The 17844-nt window shown below is 38.8% G+C and overlaps 1 protein-coding gene across 1 annotated transcript in view; it reads right to left on the bottom strand.

Annotated features, from left to right (window-relative positions):
- The window catches only part of crybg1a (crystallin beta-gamma domain containing 1a), a 58838-nt gene that overhangs the window by 21610 nt on the left and 19384 nt on the right, over positions 1-17844 (bottom strand). Inside the window, exons 2-3 of the mRNA XM_084742357.1 lie at positions 8669-8810; positions 1985-3441 (exon numbers count right to left, since the gene is read on the bottom strand). Of these exons, the coding sequence (XP_084598483.1) occupies positions 1985-3441; positions 8669-8810 (1599 nt within the window). The remainder of the gene's footprint in view (positions 1-1984; positions 3442-8668; positions 8811-17844) is intronic.

The following is a 17844-nucleotide window of genomic DNA, read 5'->3' as shown; positions in this document are numbered from 1 at the left end:
TGAGTCTTTAAAGGACAACTCCAACTCTGTTCTTTCCCAGATGGAAATTCCCACTGTGTGGGTCTCTGATGGTGACGAAGGTTACAGCAATGATCATCCCCCCTCCTTCCTCAACCTCTGAGATTTATATTATATTTATTAGTATATTTGTATAAGTAGCAATCATTTCATCATGCAGAAACCTACATCAGGTAACATGGGAAAAAGTTTTTAGAAGGACTTGGGAAAAAAGATTTTGCAGTGCTAAAACATACATATTTTGACCAAAATGTGATTGTACATATTTGAATATATAGGAACACCACTGTGAAGGTACAAAATGTTAGAAAAACAAAAAATAGGGACCAGAACCAGCCCTTTAAATAAAGAAAAATAAACCATACATTCATTTTTATTCTTCTGTTGGAATGACAAGGTAACTACACGCAAGTAAAATATCATAAAGGAATTGTTTGACATTTTGTGAAATATGCTTATTAGCTTTTTTGCCCTAAGCTTAATACCACTCTCACAGCCAGCCAGCAGCTGGTAACCTTAGCTTAGCATAAAGACTGGAACATGTACAAGGATGTTAAGAAGTTCCACTGATACTACCTATTGTTGTCCGCTTGAAGGACACATTTCACACATGTATTCTAGCTTATTGTAGCGGAGTGGCTTCACCGAACATGATCACACATGGTCACAATAAATGAGATCTGTGTAGATGTCTGCACAGAGCCTATACGTACAACCTCTGATGACAGAAGGTCATCTGAGGGTGTGCTGAGGCAATGCAGGGGATGATGCAGGGACCTACAGCAGGAAGTTTCATGTGCCCAACCTCTACATCTGTTTCTGCTACAAGATAGTGATACCAAGATTCCTTTAATGTATGTACATTTGGTAGAGAGGGGTGGGGGGTGAATAGGGCGTGAGCAATTTGTAACCATAAAGCGGTTGAATCAGAGATATTTATCGTTTTAACGTTATTTTCTGAGTGCTGCAATGCCTGATTTGATCTGAATACAAAGACCAAAGTGTAAAAAGTTGAGGTTTCACGGGGGGTTATGTGCCCAACTGTTCCCTAGCAGGCATATGACCCCTTGTAAAACAGTGAATTTATGATTTTTACATTTGCACAAACTTTTTTTTGGGCAGATTTTAATAACTTTGAACTTTGCTGTTTCTACCTGTTTCCATGTTGGACAGAGCCATGGTTGCTGTGTCCATTCGGAGTGATATAAATCTTTTATGTCATACTCTTAACAAGAAAGGGAATAAAAGTCTTTCAAAAATGTCTAAATGGTCCTTTACTTTTAAGCTGTCATGTGTTGAGAAACCACTGTTAAAACCCCTGTGTGGTAAAACTTGTGCTATGTGAAAGAATCCCCCTGCAGAAGTTCTGAAACTATAAATCAAGCTAAGTCTTCAGGTATTTTTTAGGTATGACCATCCATAGCCTGGAGTGTACAATAACTCTTAAAGTATTACTGCAGTCATTCTTCCTTCTGTCAAGAGCAGTATCTGTACATCCGCCATGCCTTTTATCTATAGGCATGTTTTTGTTCAGTGTAATCATGAAACCCTAAAATCAAACAAAAGTGTGCAGGCATGTTTTTGTAATGACTAACTTATTCATGTAGTGAAGATACACCATGAGTAAACACACCTTCATTTCAACTGCAACATGACAAAAAGAAAACTAAACCTGACTTTATTATAACTACATTTATTGTTTAGTAAGCAACTAATAATTTTAGGGATTTTAAGTTAAATATTCAGTGTTTCTGTATGATTAGATGTTCTGTATATAAATATTTCAGTGCCTCTGTGTGGTTTTAGCCTGTATTGTTCTCCTCTGGTACAATGGACCATGGGAACTCAGAGCTCAGGTTGCACGCAGGCTTAGCTCTCTTCAACCCCCCCTGCTTTTTTGTTCCTCCCAGGATCAAAGGGACGATTAAACAGTAACCACAGAAAATTAAAATAGACAGATACTCACGGTTTTACTTCTGTTGTGTCTGGAGTCTTTGAAGTGGAATCTCCGCTGTCCTCCTCTCCTTCAGCTTCGTTCCCATCCAACCCTGGCTCCGGGGTAACGCACACCTTGTGGGTGAAAACCTTGTTTTTCGGAGGCAGATTCACAGTCTTGCGCGTCACACGGATTTCTTTCGACCTGCGTTTCTCCTGAAGTGAACTTTCCTTTGAGTGCCTGCCAGTGTCGGGGCTCTCTGGTTGCGGTGAGGTTGTTTGGAACTCCCCTGCAGCCGGTGCCAAGGAGATGGCTGCTTCTGGCGAGCTGCCACTGGACGGCAAAGCCTCAGAGGGGGTAGAGGGGGTAGAGGGGCTGCCGGCGGCGCCTTGAGGGGCTGAGTCGTCCTCAGGAATTACTGTGACAGGTATGGCCAGCACAGGAGGCGAGTCTGCTCTGAAGACCTCCTCCCCCTCTTTGGTTATATCCTTCTCTTTCCCCCCCTCCCTCTCCCTCTCCCAGTCCTCCTCCTCTCCCAGGTGTGTTTCCACCCATATGGCTTTGTGGAGTTGGACAGGGGAATCACCTCGGGGTGCTTGCTCTTTCTCAGCTGAAGAATCCCACGCCGCGGCTACACTTCCCCAAGAGAACACCTGGCCCCGCCTCTTGTCTCCTGAGTTTTCTCTTGATGAGTCTGGAGAGTCTCTGTCGTCCCGTTGAGTCGTGATGAGGTGTGGTTGTGGTGAGGTGGACGATGGAGAACCTAAAGTTATTCCTCTTAAGGTGGTGCTGTGCCCATTTTCTCCAACTTTCACTGATGTTTTCTTTGATGCTAAGCTAATAGAGGTTAAATTAGGTGACTTTGGCGCCTCAGCAGCCTTAGAAACAGGGATTTTAAGTGTTGAGAGTGAAGTCTGGTTAACATCATCCTCGCTGGAACCTTCTGTATTCTTCAGGCTACTTTCATCTAAACTGACATGCAACCTCTTGCTCACCTCCTCCGCCACCGACTCTGCAAAGCTGAGTTCTGAGCTCACATCTGCACTTGGATCAGCTCCAAGGTCCAGAGAGGTGGGAGTCACATTCCCAGAATTCCTTTCACCGCTGGCTGTGCTGACCCTGCACACATGCACCTGCCTCACGCTGCTCCGGCCGCTGCTGTCGCTGTCCGCGAACGGGACCTCAGCTTCAGACGTCAGCACACTCGAAGCGCTCGGACTCGAGCTCTGACTGAATGTGTCATCGCGCTCCGATCCAGCTCTGCTCCCTGCGTAACGAGTCGCTGTCAGCTCGCCGTCTTTTCGAGTAGGGGTGGGAGTCTTTAGCCCGTCCTCCTGTTCAGACTGGAGTGAACGTGGGGACAGGGGGGACGTTGGGGCACTTGTATCAGTGGAGGCGTCTGAATGCTGCCTACTGCTGCTCTTCTTTCTCTTGGAGTTGAAGAAGTTGGTGAGGCGATTAAACACACCCTTCTTCTCCTCCGAATTCTGAAAGGGGGCAGAAAGGAAGCAGAGAGAAAGTAAATATTGATGTGACGAGAGCAGCTGGCAAACCCTTTTCTCTCTGGCTATGCTAACCTAAACAGAAAACAGAAAATTAAAACTAAAAGGTGTGCTGTTCGACAGATATGTAGCCGAAAGCTATGTGAGAAAAACTGATGCAAAAAGTATTGAAACAATGTGGCAAAAACCATCCCTCGTTTAGACATCTTTCTTGTTTTTCTTATTGTTAAAGACTTTTTTGAAAAAAGTAATAGCAGAATTTGAAAAAAAAAAAGATTTTGGATAGATAGAATTAAAGCTGCAACTAAAGATTATTTAATCTGCTGCTTATTTTCTAGATGAATTAACTTAATGTTTGGTCTATAAAGTGACAGATATATAGTTAAATATGAGGGAAAACAGCAGAGAAAAGCTGGACATCTCCATATTTTAGAGGCTGAATAGATTATCAGAATTGTTGGAAATTATTCTCCATCGATTGACTAATTGTTGCATCTCCAGATAGAATAACAACATAAGTTTTATATGACATATATTCCACAGTAAATTAATTTAAGAGGGAATTTACATGGAAGAAGAGAAGAGAAATGGTTTCATTATGAAAAACAAACATATGTATCATTGTTTGTTCTGTATATTTATATATACACATCCAGACATAGATTCAATCAATTATAAAAAAAAAAAATACAGCAAATAAATCAGAGCAAGAAACTTTCATATTGTGTTGACTTTGGAGAAATGTTTCCACTGTAATAACCACAAAATATGAAAATTAAAACTGTCTAAAGAAAAAGTTCCTCCTTCTTCTCTTTCATCTGGCATCATTGTACTCACTGTAACTTTGCCTGAGGAAATGTAAACACAGGTTCTCCCGCTCTGAATTTCAAGGAGAACTGGACTCAGTGCCGGGAATTAAGAATAAATATACAGAAGCAGCCATCGCGCTGATGGCCTTGTTCATTTATGTCGATCATACAGAGGCATCTGCATTAAACTTACACTAATTTATAAGCCGTTAAAACTCCTTGTAGCATGTTTAAGTCATTTATTTTAAAACCTCTCATTTCTAACACCTATGACCAGTTACAGAATCTATTGAAATCTGTAAAACAGCTCCAAACTAAACCAAGGTGAAGCGGTTCAATGCAGACACCCTGGTGAAAATAACAACACAGTGATAAATCTGGCTGGAGTGGGACGACTAATGACTAACCAGACAGACATAAAACTTCTTTGATGCTCAGCTCAAAGGTCGGCAAAGTTATCACAGTTATCACAGCTAATTGTACATAAACAGGTAAAATAAGGTCAATCAAGACACGCTTATGTAAAAAAAAAAAAAAAAAAGCATAATTATCAATCAAATCAACTAAATTATTAATTAACATATGGTCCTGAATGAAACGGCACCGACTTCCAAATGTTCTTCAGTTACAAGCCACATTTCAGTGCTGCCATGGCACTTATTAACAGGATTTATATCACGGCCAAGAAGACCTGACACAAAGGAAAAACACCGTGCCAGTATAAATCCTGCTTTGCAAAACCTGGTTAAATATAGTCAGAGTGAAGAACACGTTAGGACAAACATAAGACTTACATACCATTTTGCCTTTCTGGAGTCTAAACCACTGAATTCCCCTGGAGTCTAATTAATACTTAGATCCAAAAGTAGCAGATAAAAGAAGTCAAAATGCATATCTTTTATAAGACATAATGATCCTTAAACTATGCAGTTACAAAGATGTTCATAAAGTTAAATATAACTACAGCAGACTTCTCTCCTAAGCAGACGAGCAGTCCTGGCTGCGATGACTTGCGTGTGTCTACAGTCAAATGTTCCAGCGACTTGAGGGCATGGCCGTTTGCATCACAGCTACAGTGTTTAAAAACGATTGTGAAAGATGGTTTACGAGGCCAGCAGGCAAAAAGTATTCGCCATCCAGCCAAACTGAAAGGGTGTGGAGAGACCTGCTGGAGACAACCCCACCCTTCCTCATTCTGAAGCCGGGGAAAATCAATGGGACGTCTGTTCTCTGCTGTGCCTTTATTCAAGAAGAATTCAGCTTCTATCAGTTCAGACTCATTAAAGCTGTCGTTCAGATACGAGCTGGGCGCTGAAATGGGTCAAAGGTTCCACAATCCAGTGTTAAGTAGCTAAGTAAGTAAATACATGAGTGATCCAAGTTGCATTCATCTTAAGTCAGTTTGTACAGCTTTTAAAAAGAAAAAGGTACCTATACTAAAACTTTTCAGACTCTCAGAACCCTTATCATCACATCTGAATCGCTGCTAGAAATACTATTATATTTACAGTAACACTTTAGATATAGTTCCTTTATTTATTTTATCAGCTGTTCATATTAACTTTGATTGTATGATTTGATCGTGATCTGACAACTTGAGCGACTGTGTGGATGAAACCAAGGCTGCAACTAAAAATTACTGTCATTCTTGATCAATTCATTAGTTGTTTGGTTTATAAAATATAAAAAAAAAATGGTGATCAGTGTTTTCCAAGCCCCAAGATGACATCCTCAAATTTATTCAGTTTACTGTCATAGACAACTGAACTGAATAATTTGGATATTTTTTTTCTCACAAAATGACTTAAAATGATCAAATCAAATTAATTAAATAGTCCATTTATAATCAATGAATCGTTACAGCTCTAGATGAAACACCACATGATGTTGAAAATCATCAAATTAAAGCATATTCCTAACCTTGAAAATATACCAGTTAAATTGAAGTATTTCCCAAACTTTAAAAACTTTGTACAAACCCTGTTAGCTGCTCAGAAACCTGTTTTGGACACACGCTGTAGTGTAATTTCACTGAGCAAACAGCAGGTAAAGGTTTTCCAGTTCATGTCTAAATACAATGAAACCTAACTGAACAGCCTGGCTCATGTTTTTTTTTTTTTTCTTTAAGAAGTGATACTGTACCTCCAGGCCGTTCTGACTCATTCACAAATCCAACGTGCTGAAGTAAATTTAAAAAGAGCATAAATGAAGTATCCTCTGTCTGCAGGTAGAACTCCTACTATTAGCTGTCCACTCCGCACTGCCCTTGTATTTACTCACAGCGATGACAAACGTCAGGTAGGTGGATATAGCAGCGTATCTGTGAGCAGTGTGACCCACTTCCTTATCTGCCAGCCAAAGCTCTGCTTCACTCTCTGATCTGAGCAGCAGATAATAACAACAGGAAAACACAGGAACTATGATGCTGATCTTAATTACAGTTAAACAGTTCTGGGCGCTGGAGCTGCAAAAGTGTAAACACAACTGGTTGAGGTTTTATTTAGTTTTTTTTATCTCCACTACAAACCCAAAGAAATGTAAAGTCTTCCTACATATGACCTGAGTGAATTCCTGAAAAGGTTTGTTAAACATGGGATTAAACTGAAGCATCATTTCCTAACGAGTCCCACTGACACAACTATCAGTGAGAGCAGGTCTGACAGGTTCGAGGGGATGGAAAATAGCCCATGGACAATTTGATCCCATAGGATTGTTTGAATCTTCTCTTAAAGGGGAAGTACACTTTACAGCCCCTGATATCAGTTACCTGACAGGCTGGTCTGTCAGTGAACATTTACTGTCGCCTGCAGTCAGAAATGAGAGAAAACAGTGTGACAGCAGTGGCGTTGTGCAGCTGTGGGGAAAGAAAGCTATGCATGGCTGTTTCTCTTAGCTAGCTCTTAACCTAAATGTGGAAGCGGCACAAGATGTGGATTGGAAAAAGGAGCTAAAGAAAGGTGGTAAAGATTATAACATACTGCTATTTACCGCTCCGTACTGTAGCTGTGTCTTCTGTTCAGTATTTAGTGTACAGGTACACAAAACATTATTCTCTACTGTATGCTGCCACAACTTCAAGTTGTGACCTAATTAATTTTATGGAAATAATAATTGTAGTTAAGGTATTATGCAGTATTTTCTGTTAAAGGTATTTGTGTATGAAAGTCTTGGTAATGCATTTTCTAAGTCTGATCTAAATTGGTTTTCTCTCCTGTGTTTAGGATTTAAAAACAGCTTAAAAACAAAACTTGTGCCAGAATCATTTTTCTAAATTACCTTTTTCCCAGGAAACCAGTGAAAAGCATGTGATTTTCTTTCTTTTCTTAGAAAAAAGTGAACTTTTTGTTGTTGCGATACTTATTTTGGCCACAAGAGATGGTGGTGCAAAATAAAATACATTTCCAGCCAAAACAAAAACAGACATGACAGTAATGTGGCATAACTTGCCAACACACAATTTATGTGCCTTGCATTTAGAGTGCCGAAATGAATATTACAACAACAACAAATGAGTATTACAACAACAACAAATGAGTATTACAACAACAACTAAACAAGAAGCGTAGAAAAATCATCATCATGAATCGCCATTTTTCTTCTCACTTGCCTCTCAGGATTTCCATATTTGTGTTCATTAACAGAATAATTTCATTAAAAGAACAACGACTTTTTTTAAATCAAATGTAAACATACTACTAATATTTATTATTGAATTTAATCATTTCTGATTTCTTATTTTGTTTATCTTTTATTGTGCAGCACATTTTATGAAATCATCATTTGTTTTGTATTCAAACTGTCAATAACTAGTAACTAAAGCTGCTGAATTGATGTAATTGAGTAAAAAGCCAACTTTGGCCTCTGAAGTGTGGCGGAGTTGAAGTATAATGAAGCATGACATGGAAATACTACAGTGAAATATAAGTATGTCAAAACTGTACTTAATAAGTACTAAGTACTAAATGTTTTGTCATATTTCACTACTGAAAACGTTAGCTGTAGAAAAGTAACAAATGTGAGAACCAGATGTGTACAGACATACAGTGATGTCAGCACACCTCAGTATTAGACATAACAGCTAAGAACAAGAACAGGATAAGTAGGAAAAAGTTCACAAAAGTAGAAAGTAGAAAAACAATAAGCGTAATAAGTTAAATATACTTAGCATGAAACGGCAACAACACTAACTGTCAAAGGTCAAAGGCCTGAAGTCATACTTTACAGTTACTATAAAAACTGTTATTTTACTGCAGATACCATACTTTTGAAAAGTGGAAAATGCACACACACACACACACACACACACACACACACACACACACACACTAATCTGAAACATCTTTCTACTATCTGTCGTCTCCTTTCAGTCTAACTCTGATGAGAAATGAGTGAAAAACACCCACCTTCAAGAATCTGGAGGGAGAAGTGGGGCTGTGTGGTTGAGTCATGTCAAAGCTCATCATGGAGGTGGACTCAGCATGAGGGTCCCAGTCCGATTCAGTCCGGAAACTGCACTCTGTGGAAACGCTCATCTGGTCGTAGCTCCTGGTGGAGAGAGGCAGGAAACAGAGAGAGAGAGAGAGAGAGAGAGAGAGAGAGAGAGGATGTTATGTCACTGGGCTTTTGTTTCTCCTCACAATATACTGTGCTTATGTCTTCACGGTGCTGTGTATTCTTGTCATGAAGCTTTACTACAACTTATGACATTTTTGATAGATATAGCATGGATTGAGTAGAATATATGTATTTTTTGTAATACATACACCCACAAGAGCATGAAAGCACTGTTTTGAACAAAAGGTGCTGAGTTGGTCCAAAAGGTTGCATACAGGATCAGGGTCCGTCTCCGGTCAGACCCTCAGACCCAAACCTGCTCCAGTCTGTGTTCATGTGCTCTCAGGTCTATTGTTGTTAGCTGCAGTGACGTTTGCGTTGAGTTGGAAAACACACCGAAGAAACAGACAATATGACACTTGACAGACAACATTCACTCCCCGGCGACAAACCGCACACGCTGAGCAATTAGAGAGCCACGGAGGATTGTAGAACACATGTGAGGCATGAGGAGGTGAACGGGAGCGGCTGAAGTTAGTCAGCTGTGAGCAAATCACACCCAGTCTGGAGCCAAAACAGCAGAATACAATGACAGAACGACAGACACATTCCACCTCATTTAAACAATACATGTGCTACATTTACACTTCAAGCAAAGCTGAACTGTGTCAACAAGACAGGACTGTCATTCGACATAATCACCTGCAGCCTCCAGGTGTGACGTGACTTCTTCTCCCACAGTGAAACATGCTGAACCCAGCTTCAGTGCTGGTACAGGCTGTTAGTAGATATACAGCAGGATACTGGCCTATCAGGGACGTATCGCTGTCTGTGCATGTGCTGTCCAGTACACGCCAATATTAAAACCATTTTTTCTTTTACAGAACATAATGCAGAAAAGTTTCTTGGGATGATTTAGAAATGTAGTTTAATGGATATTTGGGACGCCCCTGAATCTGAACACTGGATTCAGGAAAGCAAAGTAGTGGAAACATATTTCTTCTACCAGAAGTTGTTTATTATTATTCAGGAAAAAAATATTTCCCAAAATGTAATGCCATAACATTAAGAGCAGTATATTTACTTTTATCTAAGTACATTTTCACACCGGTACCTAGTTTTATAATATTAATGTTTATATATACATATCAGAAATGTTGATCAGTTTTTCCCAAATGTCTTGATTTGCAGTTGTCTTGAAAGATATTCAGTTTACTGTCCTAAAAGAGTAAAGAAACCAGAAAATATTTACATTTAAGAAGCTGAAATCAGAGAAATTAGACTTCTTTTAGAATTTGTCCAATCATTTAACTGATTATCAGAATAGTTGTTGATTAATTGATAATGGATTATTAATTGATTAACTGCCGCAGATCTAATTATGATGTTAATATATGGATAATATTCTATTACTGTGAACTGCAGTAAGATCAACACATTAAGACACAGAATGCAACATCATTGAAATTTAACATTATTCCCTTCAACTGACACATACATGTACATGTACGTGTACGTGTACATGTACATATCTTTACAGTAAAAGTTTCTGTTTTCAATGCAAAACATTTTTATTGCTCCGTACCCCCACTTAAAGTAGTGGTGATGGGGTTCAGTTCATAAAACTTAGTTTAGTTAAAAATAAAAGATGATTAAATGATGATTGATGATAAATAATTTAATTTACAGTAAGTTTACTGTTGTGTGCAGTACACTTGAAGTTTACTGTTTAACTGAAAAACTCCATCTTTGTTACAAACGTTCGATAATCACTTCTGAGGGATCATTGCAAATTTTCAGTAGCTCAGTTTAGCAGCACCTTGTCCTCAGCCACGAGATGAGATGATGTAGTGTTACTGTTTCCCCACAAGAGGGCAGAAGTAGATTGGTTTTCCAGGAATGTTGGCAGAAAGACGATTCAGTTCACACAAACTACTGTTTTGCAACATGTGTCTGTGTGAAAATGTGCCAAGACATGAAGTTCTGCAGTTTATGACTAACTCGTGTGCTCACTGAGAAAAACACCAAACTTTCTCATGGGAGTTTTTTGGTGTAAAAACAGATACAGTAACCTACTTTGTGAAGTCATCTTAAATAATGTGATGTACAGTATGTGGACATTAGATTATTTGGTGGAACATTGTTAGAACAGCAGATACAGGAGGCGTGTAAGCAGACCGTCCACCGTCCTGACATTCTTTGTGCAGGCTGAGCTGTGGGATGAATCGACCACGCCTCGTCTGATATGATCCTCCGCAGCTTCAAGTTTCCACTTGATAAAACAGACTAATCATCTGATTATGCACTTTGCTGGAGCTATTAAAACCTCATAATGATTTTTACATAACCTAATGAAGATATGCAAAGTCTTATCATAGACTTATCCATTAATGATGATTTAAATCAAGTTTTTGAGGTTATTGTTTTATTTTGCTATGCAGCACATCCCTTAACTAAGTCAGACACCAGCCACCATAAATATTATAATATATGAATGTACTGTACTTTTTGATGCCCTTGCTTCAGCCTGTCTTGATTTCCTGAAATTCCTGTAAACATCCTTCAAGGAACAGACATGAACTGTTTCCAATCACACACGGCCACGTGGGAGTTAAAACAACACCAGAGTCTGATCATGTTTAGACATGTAGGTGAAGAGAGTATCAGGCAACAGCATCCACAGTTTTCACCCTGGATTAATGCTGCTGTATCAAGTGTTCTGGCGTACAGTAGACGCCTCCAGCATGGGAATTGATTTATAGTCTGATGTGGGATTTCACACGATCACTGCCATGGCGCCAGTGCAACAGTAGATGTTTGTGCCCTACAGTATCAGGCTCTGTCATGTATTCAGTTGCTCAGTTCAGATCAGAAATAGGACAATTACTCAGCACTTCTTCAACCTGTTTGATGCCTTTACGATCAGTAATCTCAGTGGAATAGGAGACAAACAGTCCCAGCTGACGAATCACGGTACTTGCATCTCCATAGCTGTTGTGATCTTGACAAGTGTTTTTTTTTAGGAGGTGCATGTTACAGCTATACTTAAACCTAAGAACCTAAGAATTATAGCAGCTTTAAAAACATCTAGCTTGTATTTGCAGTGCATTGCAGTTGTTAGTGAAATCTGTGTAATAGTTGACCAAAGTGTTAATCAGTGAGTTTTAGTCGACCACATTTTCATTTATTCGTTAGTCAAATTGCATTAAGGAGCTGCGCCTTGTCGTTTAGCTCGGGGGATCGTTGCAACATGGACTCACAGACTCTTGTAACACTGTAGTCACCAGCACCTGGTGATATTAAACTGGAACACTGACTGAGGCCAGTTTGACCAATGAAATACAACTATAATTGGGTGATGCCTACTTTATTACCACGTAACGATGTCCACAGTGAAACATCGTGATGGATGATATCATCACCACCACTTCCATTATCACTGAAGGTAGCACACAGATTAACTAGCTTCTTAGCTAAGCTAAGAAATCAATAGCGCAATTCACAACTGCACAATTAAAATAAACACAATAACAGAGAGTGCGGACACAAAACACTGCTGCCACCAATGTAACCAAGCATATAAGGTGTGTGTATCTGCGCAGGTTTAACAAAGAAACGACAAACGGGACATAGAGACACAGTAATGACCAGCAGCAACAACTTCATTTTACTTTCTCTCTCACATGTCAAAGCGTGGGTTCAGGCAGGGTCAGGAGGCATGAAGCAGTTCAGGAGCGAGTTTTTAATATATCGAGCTAATTTGTAAGTTTACATCATCCATGATGTATTTGTTTGGTGATATAACAAGGTTATAATGTGTTGAAATAGATTTTAAAAACCTGGTTGTTCCAACACATGCAACGTTTAGTCGACTAATAGCTTTAAGTAATAACTACTACAGGGGAACTCTTCAGTCATGGGCAGCCGTATTTATGAGCATCTCAAAGTCAAATAAAAGTGAACAACGAATACAACAAGCACAACCACGAGGCGTCACAAATGGTGAGGGCTGGGATTTAGAGCTGTGCAGGTTGGAGTTCAGTAAAAGCTCACTGTGAAGGGAAAAAGTGACCAGTACGCTCTGTAACCTTTGACCTTAACAAAACCTTTAGGCTGTATTTCAAAAGTTTGAATGTCTGAAAGCACATATGTCTGAAGGCAAAAACAGTGGCAGCTCACTACTAATGCATTCTTACCTAACAGTAAATAACTTTGAGAGTAACCCCCTGACCTTGTTAGGGAAAGTTACCGAATCAATTGTGTGAAATCTGTCCAGCTGTCAATGTGCAGGAACAAACCAGCTCCAACTTGTCTGAACCGTCTCTTTCTTTGTTGTACCACAGACAAAAGCTCTACTGTTGCAAGTGCACAATTTATGTGATTTTACGAGGAATATTTACTGTAAAGTTTTTGACACACCATGGCAACTTGACAAACATGTTTCTGGGGGTAAAAGTTGATCTTACAGAGAACTAAAAGATTTGATCTAATACAGTACAGAGAAGATATGACAAACAGTTGGAAAGCTGTTGGCTGGCTGCTCTTAAGCTTATCTTTCTTGTCATCTTATTTGATCTTTAAAAAGACTGCAGATAAACAGGAATGATGCACTCTGGAGGTAGTGACAATGTCGAAATGTTGCACTTCTACATTCTCAAAACCAGCGCTACCGTTAATGTTTTAATGACTTCAACAGCTGCAAAATCATGGGAAGCAGCTCAAGTATGCAGGTTTAGGCCGTCTTGGGTATTTTTATTTACAGCATAATCATGCAAACAGTCAAGCAGAGACACACAAGTATGATAGAGACACACATCCGTGGAAAATGGTGGCTAAACGTAAGACAGTTTGTTTGAAAGTGCAGTTGCATTACAGTATCCACGTCACCTGTTAGCTTGTCATTCAACACACTAAGCTGAAGTAGTATTTTTTGCGTTTAGGGTTGAGTCAGAAATCTACTTGCCCAAGGTCAATTTTTACTTATATTTTTATTTAACTTATGGTTATTAAATAACAACAAATTAAAGTTAATTGGTATCTTTAATCTAGGGTTTCAACATATATAAAATATCACAAAATAGTAAAAAATGTCCATCCCAGTTTTTCCAAGTCCAAGGTGATGTTCTTAAAGGTCTTGTTTTTTTCAGTCTAAAGCTCAAATCCATTAAGTTTAATATGATAGTTAACAAAGGAAAGTGGGAACGGAAAAAACGTCATTTTCTGCAATTTTGCATGAAAAATTACTTCAACAATTAATCAGTTACCAAAGTAGTTTCATTCTTTTTTAGCTCTTGCCCAGCTGGGAAAGACAGTTGCCAGATTTACCCGACATGGCAGTTAACTTGCCCTGAGTCCCGTTAACCTAAAGACAGTCTGACAATTTGTTAAATATGAATGTTTGCTTATTTCTTTGAAGTTTTGTCATCAGACTGAGGTCGAAATGCAACCACCTGGGACTCACTTAGGACTTGTGTCCACAAGGCTGCAACTAGAGCTGCAACGATTAATCTATCAATTGATTATGAATGAATTATTAAAGTTTGATAATCGATTAATCGTCTTGAATATTATTTAATATATTTTTTCTGATTCCCTACTTCTTAAATGTCTATATTTCTGTTATTTTACTCTTATCTGACAGTAAACTGAATATCTTTGGGTTGTGAGTAAAACAAGACATTTGATGATGTCATCTTAGGCTTTAGGAAACACTGACATTTTTCATAATTTCCTGACATTTTAAAACAAATAACTATTATTAAAAGAAAATAATTGACTGATTAAACAACTATGAAATAAGTGTTAGTTGCAGCTCTAGACCTCGATACACATTGTATGTATGTGAGCTACATTAACTATTAACTGAGAGGACATTAACCAGGTATATGCATACACAAACTTCCATTAAAACTCCATGAACTTGAACAACTGCAGGATCTCAACTAACCCAGATATTAATACAATAAAATACAACAAAACTAATACAACATGTTGGTGATGAGAAAAGGTTATGAACACAAAGTCATCCTTCACAGCTCGGGAACAACGAGGCAAATAAAACAAACACCGAACTCTGCAGACCTGCAGACCTGCAGACCTGTGCAGAGCTACTGAATAAACTCAAACAAGGGATGGAAAAGATTCAACTACTGACTCACCTTCAGTCAGGCATACAATATGAGGGGTGTAATGAGTCACTTGAGGCTGCTGATGGAAGATAGAAAACTAAAAACCCAGACCACACTGGATTTCACTGCTGTACACAATAAGAACAAACAGACTAGACATGGTTGGACCGTTGCCTCGTGTACGGATTTGTTCCAAGGTCAAGTTGCCCAACAGGAAACTTGGAGCTCCCCACTAAGCTGAAGCATAACACTGCAAAAGAAATGCTCACACTCTGCAATCAATCTACTTTTCTACTTTCATGGTCAGACAACACAGCAGTTTCCTTTAGGGCCATGTGATGCTAAGCACTGAGCGACACATTTACAAAATAAATCCATACACTAGCCTGAAGTGCTAAATGACAACATCTATATAGGCTCTAACTTGGCTTCACGCTATGAATGAAAAACAGCCGTTGTTTGTAGGAGCGCTGTGCATTAGGGCGTGCCTGGAACAGCTGCTGCAGAGCCGAGTGTTTGCCAGATGCTGGGCGGGTCTGCAACAACCAGTAGGCTGCAGCCACTACAGTTCCACTTGGACCAGTAACTGGTGTGGTGGCGTGCAATGGAAACAAGGCCAACATGTTTGTGAATACTTCTGAGCGTGTGCTTCAGCTGCAGAGTGCAGACGTGATGCATCTTTTGAAAAACTACAGCCCACGCACACAAATGACAATGTCACAATGTCATAATGTCACAATGTCATAATGTCATAATGGCAGCTGGGAATGCTGATATATTGTCTTTTGGAAAGGGAGGAGGAAACCCACAGTGGCATCTTCTATTTTCTCTCTCTAACACTCTTATCTCTTAACACTCTATTTCATTCCCAGTTTACTTACTCGAATTTACATGGAAGACATTTTCTGTCAGAAAAAATTTAAAAAAGTATAACTATGATAATACTGATACTGTATCATTTCATTTTGTTTCTAAGCAGGCATTGTGACTTTCAAATCAAAGAAATTATAAAATGTGTTATTTTTAATGGCCTATAGCAGTGTCCCATTAAAAAAACAAAACATGGAAAATCCTTAATGACAATCAGATACTTAAAGCTACTACAAGGAGTTTTTAACTGGTTATCAGTCTCAATTTATCAATAATGCCTTGATATGACCAAAGTTGGGCCAAAGTTACAGTTAGTAGTATGTTAGGCAGTTAAAATCAAGCAGGAGGAGATTTTTATTTAGATAATCTTACTTTTGATGTAATAATAAAGATAATTAAAGTGGGATACAAAAATATATGGATGTTCCTTTAATTTGAAAACGCTCTCTCTCTCTGCCGAGGAGACAGTCCACTGAGAAGAGATCGTTCAAATCTGTAATTCTAGTCCTGATTGGCAGAAAATATTAATCAACTTACACCAGTTTTGATGCTGTTGTGCAGGTACGCTGTTACTGCGCGTGTGGCACCTGTAGATACTGGTGGTAACAGCAGATGTGGTTTAAATCAGAATTTTCAGGATTATGTGGCAGCAAAACAAATGACTGTCATTTTAATTAAAGAGTCAGTCAAAAATTGGCAATCATGTGATCATCGTGACTGATGTGATGTTGCACAGGGCATAATTCTGTTAACAGACTGTACTTTTCTCAGTGATTACCTCACTGAGAAGTTATAGTCACTGCAGGTGTCTTGCCTGCGGCTCTTTATCTACCAGCTGACTGTGGCTCCTTCTTGTTCAATTATTTGCTGACATATTTAAAACTGATCCACTGTCAAAAAATGCTGCAAATGACAGTTGTCTTGTGTTGTAGATGCATTTCTTCACAGCAGTAAATCTAGGCTTAATGACAAAGTAATTCTAGTTTCAACTTCATAATAAAAGTCAACTAAGGCTCAGTTAGTTTAAATGTTTCTTAAGGTGAAGCCACAGCAGCAGGAACTAACTGGGTTGCAACAACAGTAACTTACAACAGCGTTTCTTTGAGCAACATTCGGCACATAAAACGTTTGTGATACTGTAAATATATAAATATTGCAATATTTTCAGCAGTTCTACAGGCTTGATAAGGTCCGGATGTGGCTAACTGCTCATGTCAAGTCAAAATAAGATAAATTTGGACTTTGCGGATTCGTAAACATTATATTTGACAAAATTCATAGATTTACATGTGATACTTTTTACTCTTCTCAAATATTTTACTTAGTATGTCAAAATTTTGATGTACTATTTCATATATATTACAAAGACTTCATGACTTCATGAATATTTTCCACTTTTGCCTAATTAATACTCCACACAAATCTGTAATTGGCTTCCACCTGTAGAAGTGTCAAACTGAAGATGAGTTCAAGGTCCTGTATGCAAGATTTATTTACAGAACATGGAAGAAATGGATTATACAGTTCATCAGTATGTTTTCTTTAGTTTATAATAGAGCCATCTAAAAACAAGAATTGTTTTGTTTTGTTACCTTAGAATGAGCCTTTATATCTACAGAGGTGCAGATCTTCTTTCACCTAGACCGCCATATTGCACCACTATGTTTCTGCGGTGGCCCAGAATGGACAAACCAAATACTTCACAGAGTTTAACAGCCACTGAAGGCTGGCTTTGCTTGGAAGGGAAGGGTGAGGCAGCACTCTGCAAGAGTGCCAATCAATGCTACACACTGGTCCTTTAATGCAATGTAAGATGATACTTTTTCACAAATCAATGGAAATAGCAGACTTATTCTTTTCTTTTTCATACACACTGTATAGGGCAGCACAGATTCCCACAGATGCTTCCTGAGCTCAGTGTGTTGCAATAATGATGATGAACTCGAATATTCCTCAGATTCCTTGAACAATAAGAACTTTCTTTACTATGGAAAAACTTGACTCAGCCCACAGTGTTTGCCTAATTC

This window comes from Lutjanus erythropterus, chromosome 18, assembly GCF_056507025.1.
Source record: "Lutjanus erythropterus isolate fLutEry1 chromosome 18, fLutEry1.hap2, whole genome shotgun sequence".
NCBI classification, from domain to species: domain Eukaryota; kingdom Metazoa; phylum Chordata; class Actinopteri; order Lutjaniformes; family Lutjanidae; genus Lutjanus; species Lutjanus erythropterus.
This window is presented reverse-complemented; position numbering and strand designations above follow the sequence as displayed.